At 36.1% G+C, this 11955-nt stretch overlaps 2 protein-coding genes across 2 annotated transcripts; both read right to left on the bottom strand.

Annotated features, from left to right (window-relative positions):
• Positions 1-248: 248 nt before the first annotated feature.
• Positions 249-752, bottom strand: LOC111411327 (protein FAR-RED IMPAIRED RESPONSE 1-like). Its single transcript, XM_023041868.1, has one exon. It carries the CDS (start codon positions 750-752, stop codon positions 249-251), a length of 504 nt encoding a protein of 167 aa, XP_022897636.1.
• Positions 753-890: 138 nt separating this feature from the next.
• On the bottom strand, positions 891-7162 carry LOC111411326 (protein FAR-RED IMPAIRED RESPONSE 1-like). The gene is made up of 4 exons (XM_023041867.1): positions 7068-7162; positions 6860-6869; positions 6652-6796; positions 891-2038 (listed from the first exon to the last, which is right to left on the bottom strand). Exons 1-4 carry the CDS (start codon positions 7160-7162, stop codon positions 891-893), a joined length of 1398 nt encoding a protein of 465 aa, XP_022897635.1.
• Positions 7163-11955: the final 4793 nt, after the last annotated feature.

Here is an 11955-nt window from a genome sequence, read left to right as displayed (position 1 = left end):
TCTTCCACATGAGCAATTGTTTATGAAACAGGATTATTTCGTGCACTCGATTTCGTAATCATAAGCTCTTCACGTTGAACTTTTATCCATTCCATTACCAAACGCGAACGCTGCTCATCATCTGCAGCAAGATTTGCCACCTCCGCAAAACTATTAGACATCTCTTCGTATCTTAATTGTGTAGGAGTGCTAACTAACTCGTCGTAGTTGACTGCAACCCTCATGTGTGCCTTTGGAATATCTCTCCTCTACCTTCGCAGTATGTACTTATTCGGAATATGTGTGACGTCATTCCTATCCAACACTGTGATCGCATGTCTGCAAAGTATTCCCCGAAACTCGAATAGTTGACATGAACAAACAATATCACAGCTATCTCTCATGAGTGACACCATGAATGTCTTTTTCCTCCGAGAACCCTCATACATGATAGTCTCTCGCACTTCATATGTCGCACCAACACATCCATCCGAAGCAGAGAACATGTCGTAGTGCATCTTTCCCACGAATTGTTGTTGAACTTCACGAAATTTTGAGATTGTGTAAACTGACTGAAACTGTTTCTCTATTTCAAATTGTGTTGCACATGGTAACATCTGTGAGAACGACTTAAAATCAGCCTGAAACTCCTTCTCAACTTTGTTTCTAAGGGCACGTTCATACTGTTCCACAAACTGCTTCAACGAGATTTTCGAATGCACGTAGACGTCAAAGAATGCATTCATACTCTCACTTCTCTGTGTAGTTGACATCCCAGTCTAGAATGTGGTTTTTAAGAAACAAGGAACCCAACGACGCCTATGATCCCACAATCCGGATAGCCAATCATTGTCACACAAGCCATACATATCAATCATCATTCTCCAACCGTGTTCGAATTCTTCAATGGACTACGAATCATATACCAATCTGTGTATAGCCCCAAATATCGAATGCTTATCCTCGTGGTAGCCAAACTTCTCCGACAACTTTTTCAAAATGTGCCACAGACACCATCTATGTCCTGTATTGGGAAAAACAATCTCAATTGCATTTTGCATTGCCTTATCTTGATTGGTAATGATACCTTGCGGAGCTCGATTGTTTATGCATTCAAGCCATGTCCTGAATAACCATACAAAAGTAGATGTGTCCTCATTTGATATTAGACCACAACCAAGTAGCGTCGTTTGTCCGTGGTGATTTACCCCAGCAAAAGGGGCGAACGGCATATCATACTTATTTGTAAGATAAGTGGTATCAAACGAAACAACATCGCCGAACTCCTTATACGCTTGCCTACACCGATTATCGGCCCAAAATACATTTCTCAGTCTTGGCTCGTCATCCAAATCAATACTATAGTAAAATCCCGAGCACTGAGCTTGCATCTTGGAAAAGTAAGATTGAATTGCTACGGCATCTCCTTCTCCAAGTCGTAATCTCCGTACTTGTTCTACATAATTTTGACAATCCTTTTCAGTACAAGTCAAGTTTTCATACCCACCTGCTTCTACAACTACTGAGTTGTAACTTTTATGCAACCTAATTCCTGCCAAATCATTCACCTCAAGCTTCCGTTTCATAGCTGCACTCAATTGTCTATTACATCGATATAACCTAGATTTTGAGGGACTCGTGTCATGATTGTAGTCAAGGTTTACTGCGTTAATTCTCCAGTTTCCCAGATAATCGCAAGATGCAGATATCCTTGCTTTACAACCCATCTTCACTGTTGGTTGCGGCTTTAAAGAACCGCTACTATTACCAACTTTTCCACCTTCGCGACTACATGTCAACGTCATGAATCTCAAAACTCCATCGTCCCCTTTTTTTGAATTCCTTTTCCTAATTGGAAAACCCACTGTGTAAGCGTATCTCTTATAGAAATCATACATATCTTGTTCAGTTTTGAACAACATTCCCACCTCGGGTATAATTATGCCATCTCCCCTTGAGGTTTCACCTTCCACTTCATTCATCGACTCTGTCACATTTTCATTCTCAGATGGCTCCAAAGCATCGTCATCCTTGTCTTCACCATCGTCCATGATTTTACCTACTGCAAATAACATAAAATCAGTCATATTGAACCAATTTTTTTGGTGTGGATTGCAGTCTGTTTACTTCATATCCTCATTTATTTCAATTCATATATAAAAAGTTAAATAAGATGTTGAACTAATAGGTTGTTGTCCATATATCACAAATGTTTACAGCCCAACAAAGTATAACAACCCATGCAAACTGCATTAGTGAACCAAAAAATAAGTTGAAGCCCACTCCTAAAAATCATTTATTCCCGTTAATTGATGGAAAATCATTTATTGATGGAATATTTGTGTAAATATTTTGACTTGTCACTAATTTGATCAAGGTCCAATTTTTTATTTTTAGCCAACACTCCCCTCCCCTTTTAACTTAAAAAAATATGTTTTCTGTGCTTGTGACTATTGGTAAATTTTGAAGCTGCAGGTTGGTTTCATTTCTGCAAGCAAAAGTTGAGTTTAACATGTGAATTGGAATTGGAAAATGTCATCCTTGTAATTATGTTTTGCTTGGATGCTTCTTCTCCCCATTTTTCAAAGTTCATTATCATATCACTTGGCATCACAACCATTTTCCTATTTCAAAAAATTATTTTCTACTTCTAAGCATTTCTTTGGGGAACACATGTGATTTGATGGGAAAACACAGGAACTCTACGACATTTTCCTCTGTCTTCCTAAATTAATTTCCCCCAAATAATTCTTTCAAAACAACCGGCAATATTTCTTTCAATGAATAGTGAAAAGAATATAAAAAAGATAAGACTAGGCAAAGAAGAAATATTAATTTAAAACCTAAATAAAAAATAACAAAAAAAGTATTATAAAGAAGTAACTTATATAATAGGTGAAGCAAAAAGATACTAATATTTTCTAAATACCCCATATGATGTAAGTAAATTATTATTTCTAAGTTAGTAGATTAATTGATAATAGATTAATATATATATATATACACATACCTACAAATTTTTTTACACGTGTTCCTGTGGACATAGTGAAAGCACAAATTGAAATTGATGGATTGAGGGCAAGTGAGGGGAACACAATTCCGAATTTTGATCCTCCCGTGGCCTAAAATCCCTTCTTTAATCATTGTTTCCCCCACTAAATTCTACAAAATTTGCGTAATAATCTCATGTTTGGCAAAATCTAAACGCCTCTTATTTGCCCAGGTATTGGCTTACGATGTATTGATACAATAAAAAAAATCGCAAAAGGGTTCTCGAAAAATTTGACCTTTCACTCTTATCTTCGTAGGTTGGGTCTCGGAGGGTCACCGGAAAGCAGCCAAATGGTCGGGGAGGTCGTTGTCGGACTTTATATATTTCTCGACGGAGCTGGATTCGTACACAAACACAAAGGGATGGTTCGTATCTACAGAAAGGGATGGTGGTTTTGAAAGAAATATTGTCGGTTGTTTTGAAAGAATTATTTGGGAGAAAGTAATTTAGGAAGACAGAGGAAAATGTCGTAGAGTTCCTGTGTTTTCCCACCAAATCACATGTGTTTTCTTTCCCTTTCTTTTTGTTTCCCACCAAAACACAAGAAGACAAAGACACGTAAGCAAATTTTGAAAGCCTATTTTTGAGTCTGTATGAGGGCCTGTTCGACTAGCATTATTCAAACCCCTATCATGCATTTGGTTAGTTATATGAACTAACACAAAAATTAACACAAAACTATCATGCACGTGTAAACAAAACAAAAGAAAATAAAATAAAAAATTCATATGTTACCAAATTAATTTCGGTACATGCACTACTAAAAAATATGGCTTTAGGCACGGATTTTTCGTTCCTAAAATCTTGGTATCCATTGCTATTACTCTTTACCAATGAAATAGTTGCAACCGCAAATCCATTGTTAATTTGAGGTCGCCGATAGTTACCAACGAATTTTTGTTGGTAAAATGTGAATCTTTTGCTAACGAAATTTCGATTGGTAAAAATCTTAACCAATACCAATCAACTTTTCGTAGGTAAATGTCTACCATTACAATAGGTAAAAATCAATGTTATAAATCGTTGCATAGGTGTGAGACAGAGTAAAAAAAAAAAAAAATTATTGTTATTATTTATTTATTTAATAATTCGAATTTTTTTAACTTTTAGGAAACCGAATTGAAAGGCCAAAATCTTGTTTAATTACTTATTAGACCACAAATTAATTTATAGAGGGCAACTCCGAAGATTTTGTTGTGAACTTTCAATGTGGGATAAGTGAATTACTTTTATCAATGGATAATCCGTTTCTAACTACCAACATAATATCCGTAGGTGAAATGTTCAAATATTAAATGATTACATGAGGCACGGAATATCAGTTGATAAAGAAATATCATCTTTACGAAAATCCGTTCTTAATTATCGTAGTTGAAAGTGAATTACTTTTACCAACGGATAATCCGTTTCTAATTACCAATAGATTGTATCTGTTGGTAATATTCGGTACGTTACCTACGGATATTCCGTATGTGAAAGATTCAAATGTTAAGCGGTTACGTGAGACACTAAATATCTATTGATAAAGAAATATCATCGTTATCAACGAAAAATTCGTTGTTGATTATCGTAGCTAAAAGTGAATAACTTTTATCAACGGATAATCCGTTTCTAATTACCGATGGATGCAATCCGTTAGTAATTTTCTGTAGGTGAAAAGCTGTTCTTTAGTAGTGATGTGAACATACTTAAAAGATTACTATATTTATTAAACTTTGAAAAATAAGTATTTGTGTTAAAATGTGTCATAAACCAGAGCGTAAAAAAGAAAAGAATGAAAAAGTCAATAGGTTTATTTGTATTTTATTGAAGACCAGAACCCATATCTTGAAAGTTAGAACTTTCCATGGCTTGACGGAAGTTGATTGGATCATCTTCCACCATTCCAATGTCAATTCCATGTTCTTGGAGAAATACGATGTAATCATTTGAAATCGCACTTCTCCTCTCTCTAGTGGATCTTCTTAATGGCATTGGTTCTTGATGCTGTAGAGTTTGTTCTTCTGAAACAATTTGTTGATCTTGAGAGGGAGGTATGACATTATCTTGATCCAGAGTTGTTTCTTGACTAATATCAGGGATAGAAACATGATCATTGTCAATGGCAATTGGAGGAATTTCAACATATTCCTCCTCAAAGACAAAGCCTGTAACCTTTTCTCCCCCGACAAACTCAACATCCTCAAAGAACCGAGCATTTTCTATCTCGAAAATTGCCTTAGTTGTGGGATCATAAAACTTGTAACCCCTGGACCTTTTAGAATATCCAATAAAATAGCAATTGATGGTCCTTGCGTCCAGTTTCTTTTCATTTGGCTTATAGGGCCTTGCCTCAGTTGGACGCCCTCAAATATTTATATGCTTCAAACTAGGCTTCTTGCCCATTCAAAGCTCGTATGGGGTTCTATCAGTGGCCTTAGTTGGAACTAAGTTGAGTATATAAGCTGCGGTCTTTAATGCTTCACCCCAGAGAGATTCTGGTAAGGTAGAATGACTAATCATAGTCCTCACCATGTCCTTAAGCGTTCTGTTTCGTCTTTCAGCAACACCATTCATAGTGGGCGAACCCGGCATAGTGTACTGTGGGACGATACCGCATTCCTCTAGGAATTTAGCAAATGATCTTGGACGCTGTTCACTTGAATTGTCATAGCTGCCATAGTATTCAACCCCATGGTCAGATCTGATGCTTTTAATCCTTTTGCCGAGTTGGTTCTCAACTTCAGCTTTATAGTTTTTGAACACATCCAGTGACTGTGATTTTTCATGAATAAGATATACGTAGCCATATCTTGAAAAGTCGTCTATGAACGTTATAAAATATTGTTGACCATTCCAAGAACTCATAAGAAATGGTCCACAAATATCCGTATGTATAAGTTCTAAGACGTCCTAAGTTCTATTGACTTGAAATCTCCTTTTATTGGTTTGTTTTTTCTTTATACAGTTGACAGACAAATCATAATCTGTGAAGTTAAAAGGGTCGATAATCCCGTCTGACACAAGTCTCTCAATTCTCCTTTTGGAGATGTGACCAAATCTCTTGTGCCACAACGAGCCAGAATTCTCGTCGGTTAATTTTCGCTTTACACCTCGAGTACTTACATACAGGGATTCATTAAAAGAAGAAATTGTATCAATTGAATAAAGATTATCGTAGCTTGATAAAGAACCAAAACCAACCAATTTTGAGTCATGAAATAAACTAAAATTTTCATTTCCAGATGAACAAGTATAGCCAAATTTGTCCAAAACGGAAATAGAAATCAAATTCCATCTAAAAGATGGTACAATAAATATCTCAACAAGATCCAAATAAAATCCAGTCTTTAACAATAATCTAAATTTTCCTATTGTCTCTACTTCCATTCTTTTGCCGTCGCCAGCATAGATGTATCTTTCACCATCACTTGGTTTTCGACAACTCAAGCAACCCTGTATAGACATACTGATGTGAATTGTTGCACTAGAATCTATCCACCATGTATGTCTAGCTACCGAAGTTAAATTCACCTCAGAACAAACCAAATGAAGAAAAATACCTTTCTTTACACGCCATGCGTGGTAATTGGTGCAATTCTTCTTCTTATGACCTGCAACTCCACAGAAGAAACAACCACCTTCAGTTGGTTCCTTATATTGTTTCTTTTGCAGTGCCGTACCCGCAGCTTCCTTATTAATCTTCCTTTTCTTGTTCCTTTTGTCCTTAGAGGCGGTGGCCAAATGAGCACTTTCTGTCTTCTCATGCTTCAGTCTCTCCTCTTCCTGGACACAGTGTGAGATGAGCTCATTAAGGGATCATGAGTCCTTTTGACAGTTGTAGCTCACCTTGAATTGACTAAAATGTGCCAGAAAGGATATCAGAATCAAGTGCACCAACAAGTTTTTAGATAAATCTAACTTGAGTGCCTTTAGTTTTGAAGCAATGTGAGACATTTCCAAAATGTACTCCCGAATGTTTCCTTTCCCTTTATACCTCATTGAGACAAGGTTCGCCAAAAGTGTACTTGTTTCAGCCTCTTCATTCTTGGCAAACCTCTTTTCAAGATCTTCAAGGAAACCCTTAGCCGTAGTCACCTTATCGGACATAATGCTCCAGAATGCTTCTGGAATAGCACGCTTCATGACCATTAAGCTTATGCAGTTCGATTGTTCCCACTTTTCCATCTCCCTCTTGTCATCAGAGGTACTCTTATCAGTAAGTGCAGCAGGTTGATCGACCCGTAAAGCAAGGTCTAGGTCCATGACTCCGAGAACAATCATAACGTTTTCTTGCCATGCCCTAAAGTTTGTGCCATTTAACATTGGAATTGAATTGATGCTAACAGAGATATTAGCAGCAGAATCGAAAACTGAATTAGAGAACGTTTATTATGAATAGCTCACATAAATATCTTTAATATGCAAATAATAATAATCTCAAATAGTGGTAGGCCCCATCATAAGATACCAAGCACAACATCAATATATAGTCTTTGGACAGAGATATTGACTTGTAAGCGGTACTCTTGGCGTAGTGATCAAACATTGACGATAAAATAACGTGTCAATCAACAAACCTTTCTTTGGATCAATTTATTGATCACACATTAAACCAAATAATCGTCACACGTTTATCACCACAGGTGCACGTGTATTCGGCTAAATATTGACCTTCCTTTGGGCCGACCAATATTCCCATGAATAACACATGCACAAACACCTTTTAATATTTCAAGTTAGTCAATTTCCACAAGAGATGATGCTTTGGCAATATGTTGCTTCAATTAACCAACATTCGAATATTATATCTCTTAAAAGAGTCTTTAGTACCAAAATTTGAGAAAGAGAATCACCAATTTTGCATATTTTGTTTAGTTTTAAACTTTAGGGGCCTTAGGATTAATAATTCAAAACTTTAAGGGGGCTAAATTAATTAATTCAATACTTTAGACGATCAATTAGAACAAATTTTAAAACTTTAGGGGTCAAAATTGATCAATTCAAAACTTTAGGGATCAAATTTTAAAAATTTGAAACTTTAGGGGTCAATTTGAATTAATTATGAACTTAGGGGGCCAATTTGAATTAATAATTAAATTTTGAGGGCTTTAATTACAAAATTCAGAACTTTAATGACCCGAATTAATTAAATTTAAATCTTAGGGACTGAATTATTAAATTCAAAACTTAAAGGCCCAAATCTTAATATAACTTAAAGGTTAGGGACTGAAACATTAATTTTATAACCCTAACCCTAATTGCAAGCAGGGGCCTCAAATTCCTAATTTACTTAAGAAGCCCCCGCCCCCAAAATCAACCAAAAAATGAAAGCCCCAAAAAAAAAAAAAAAAAAATTCTTCTTTTCTTTTGTATTGGGCGGCGCCGCGAACAGAGGCGCCCCTCCCACCCACCACACAGCAGCCTCGACGCTGCTATACAGTGGCAAGCAAAATTTAATTAATTTTTTTTTAAAACTGAATCTAAATCTGATTTCAAAATCCATAAAGTTCCAAATCTGAAGTTTCTCAACCATTAATCCGAATTACGAAAATAACAAAAATTATATCACAAAAGTTTTCAAATTCAACAAAATATAAATCCTAAATCATCAAATCTAAAAACTTTATAAAATATTGCAAGAACCAAATTAAATTATTCGATTCTCAATGATTCAACATGAAGATGCTCTGATACCACTTGTAGGATAATTTAATACTTTAAATCACCGGATCTTTCATGTTAAATCATTAACAAATACAAGAATTAAAGCGGAAGAGTACTTGAATCAGACATGGTTAATGCAATAATGAATTTCGCGGTATAGTCTTCCAAATCTACACGCAGTCTCCTTTTCTTCTCTGTAATGAGATGCAGAAGAGAATAAATAATCCGTGCATGTGATCTGGGAACCATAACCTATTTATATAGCGACGCACTTTGACCTAATTCGACCCATCATAGAATTAGGACTTGAGCCCGGTCTCTACACATGTGTAAATCTACACTTTAATTGGATACATTAAAGCTCAAAATAGAAGTCTTATTAGATCACTTTAATTAGGTTCAACCAAATTCGATAGCCTATAATTTAACACACAATTATTCACACATATAAGCCCATCTATTGATTAAAAAATCCTCAAAAGAAAATTATTAGAGGAGATTGGAAGGATGGATGGAAAATCATCTCTCATGAGTTTCTCAAACTTGCTCGTTAGCTTTGGGAAAGTGACTCGTACGTTGTCCCTGTTTTTATGGAACCAAACTTGTATAGTTTTTCTAAATAACTCAAACAACGCTACAGTAGGTTAGTTAATGACTGCCTTTGTGAACTCATTCGCTGCTTTCACCACATTAGATGTCATTGTTGAAAATCTTTTAGCTGGCATGTGGAATCTTGACCATTAGTCAAGTCCAACTTCTTCCTGCAAACAGAAAACAGCATAATGCAGTTAATATATACACTGGCCTATATATGAATTCAAATTGTGAAACAAAGTATGTAGTTGTTAACTGGTGTGTTTGTCAAGCACACAAATTAGAAATTAGTTAACTGAAGGATACCGTCCTAATAAATCTAGGTGACTGATTGTTGATTATTGAAGACTTTTGGTTTTTTCCACATGATGAAATATGAAGAGTGTTAGAGAGGAAGATGAAGAGTGTTGGAGAGGAAGATGAAGAGATGGATGCATTCACCATCATTATTAGTCATTATTAATGGATGCATTCATCATCATTATTAGTCATTATTATTCTTCTTAATTGTGTGACTCTTAGTAGTCTTATGCTATCTTATAAATAGGTTTGCCATGTACTCAAATCATATAATTCATATATAAAAAAAAAAGTTTCTCTCAAAATATCCTTTGTTCTGTTCTTATTACTGAACTGATCCGGTCTTGATAGAATCTATCCTTATTTCCGCTGCATACTAAAATCACAATCAGAACAAACATTTGGTATCAGAGCACTCCTGATCTTAAAGGCCTGTGAGAAAGAGGAAAAATGGCAAATTCTACTCTAACTTCAATGCCTATCCCCATGATGTTTGGAGGCGAAAACTATGAGTATTGGTCTGTCAGAATGAGGGCTTTCTTGATGGCACATGATCTATGGGAGATTGTTGAAGAAGGTTATATTCCACAGGAGTTTGATGCAGACCCTACTGTGAATCAAATGAGGCAAGAGAAGGATCGTAGAATAAAAAATATGAAGGCTCTTACCTTCTTGCACTTTTCTGTCACTGAGATAATTTTTCCCAAGATTGTGGCTGTTACAACAGCAAAAGAGGCTTGGGATAAATTACAAGAAGAGTACAAAGGGTCTGAGCAAGTGAGAGCAATAAGATTGCAAACTTTGAGCAGAGAGTTTGAAAATCTAAGGATGAAGGATGCTGAATCCGTAAAGGACTACTCTTCTAGAGTGGCTAATGTGGTGAATTAGCTTAAATTGAATGGAGAGGACGTACCAGACAAAAGAGTGGTGCAAAAAATGTTGATTACCTTACCCGAAAAGTTTGATGCTGTTACCACGGCTATAGAGCATACAAAGGATCTGTCAAGTCTTTCTTTAACTGAACTTACAGGTGCTTTGTTAGCCTATGAGCAAAGGTTAACGTCAAGATCTGAGGTAACTATTGAAGGAGCTCTTGCGGCAAAGTTTAAACCGCAAAGTTCAAGTGAAGGTGAAGGAAAACAACACCAAGAAGGGAAGAAGAAAGGCAAAGGAGACTCATTTTCTCCTTGTATTCATTGTGGAAAAACCAACCATCTTGAAAAAAAGTGTTGGAAGACAAAGCAATGCAAATTTTGCAAGCAAGTGGACCATATTGAAAAGTTTTGTAGAGCCAAAAAGCAGAATCTAAATCAGCCACAATATCAACAAAGAAATCAAAATCAGCAAGCAGCATCTGCACACGAAAGAAATGGTGAAAACCATTTGTTTGTAGCTGTTCATGGAGCTGAATTGAGTAGCAAGGAAACATGGTCTGTAGACAGTGGTTGCACCAATCATATGACCAATATGGAGCAGATTTTTCGCAATTTAGACACAAATGTGAAGGCCACGGTGAAAATTGGAAGCGGAGGAGTCCTACCAGCCAAAGGTAAGGGTACCATTGCTATCCAAACAAAGAAAGGTACAAGATATATTGATGAAGTACTTTTAGTACCTGGCTTGGATTCAAATTTACTAAGTGTGGATCAAATGCTTGAAAAGAAATATGCTGTGCATTTTCGAGATATGAAATGCAAAATCTATGATCCTCATGATGTTGAAATTGCTAGTTTGCCTATGCATAATAGAAGTTTTAGCATTCAATGGCATAGCTTACTTGCAAATATGTCTAGAGTTGATGTGGATGAATCTGATTTGTGGCATAGAAGATATGGTCATTATAATTACAAGTCTTTGTCATATGTGCATTCTCATGGCATGGTGAGAGATTTGCCTAAAATTCATGAATCTGGAGGAGTATGTGAGAGCTGTAGTTTGGGGAAAATGCATAGAGAGTCATTTTCTAATGATGGTGCAGGAGGGTATCTGGAAAATTGCAGCTTGTGCATACTGATATTTGTGGTCCCATGAAAACTCCATCCTTGAGTCATAATTTGTATTTTGTACTATTCATTGATGACTTTACAAGAATGTGTTGGGTGTACTTCATGAGAAACAAGTCAGATGTGTTCAATGTGTTCAAAAAATTCAAGAATATGGTGGAGGCACAATCTGGATGTAAAATTCAGACCTTGAGATCGGATAATGGCAAGGAGTATACATCTACCAACTTCAATCAATTCTGTGAGGATTATGGAGTTCATCGGCAGCTTACCATTCCCTACACTCCGCAACAAAATGGAGTGGCAGAAAGGAAAAATAGATCTGTCATGGAGATGGCCAGACGTATGCTAGCTGAGAAGGGACTTCCAAATTCTTTTTGG

Source organism: Olea europaea, chromosome 15 (genome assembly GCF_002742605.1).
Source record: "Olea europaea var. sylvestris chromosome 15, O_europaea_v1, whole genome shotgun sequence".
In the NCBI taxonomy this organism is placed as follows: domain Eukaryota; kingdom Viridiplantae; phylum Streptophyta; class Magnoliopsida; order Lamiales; family Oleaceae; genus Olea; species Olea europaea.
This window is presented reverse-complemented; position numbering and strand designations above follow the sequence as displayed.

What these genes read in the sequence shown, in the direction of transcription:
- LOC111411326 (XM_023041867.1), bottom strand. Translation starts at nt 7,162, where the DNA reads ATGGTCATGAAGCGTGCTATTCCAGAAGCATTCTGGAGCATTATGTCC. An exon ending in ATATAAGGAACCAACTGAAG is followed by an intron (nt 2,039 to 6,651) that starts GTGGTTGTTTCT and finishes TATTTGCAGTAG; the next exon opens with GTAAAATCATGGACGATGGT.
- LOC111411327 (XM_023041868.1), bottom strand. Translation starts at nt 752, where the DNA reads ATGTCAACTACACAGAGAAGTGAGAGTATGAATGCATTCTTTGACGTC.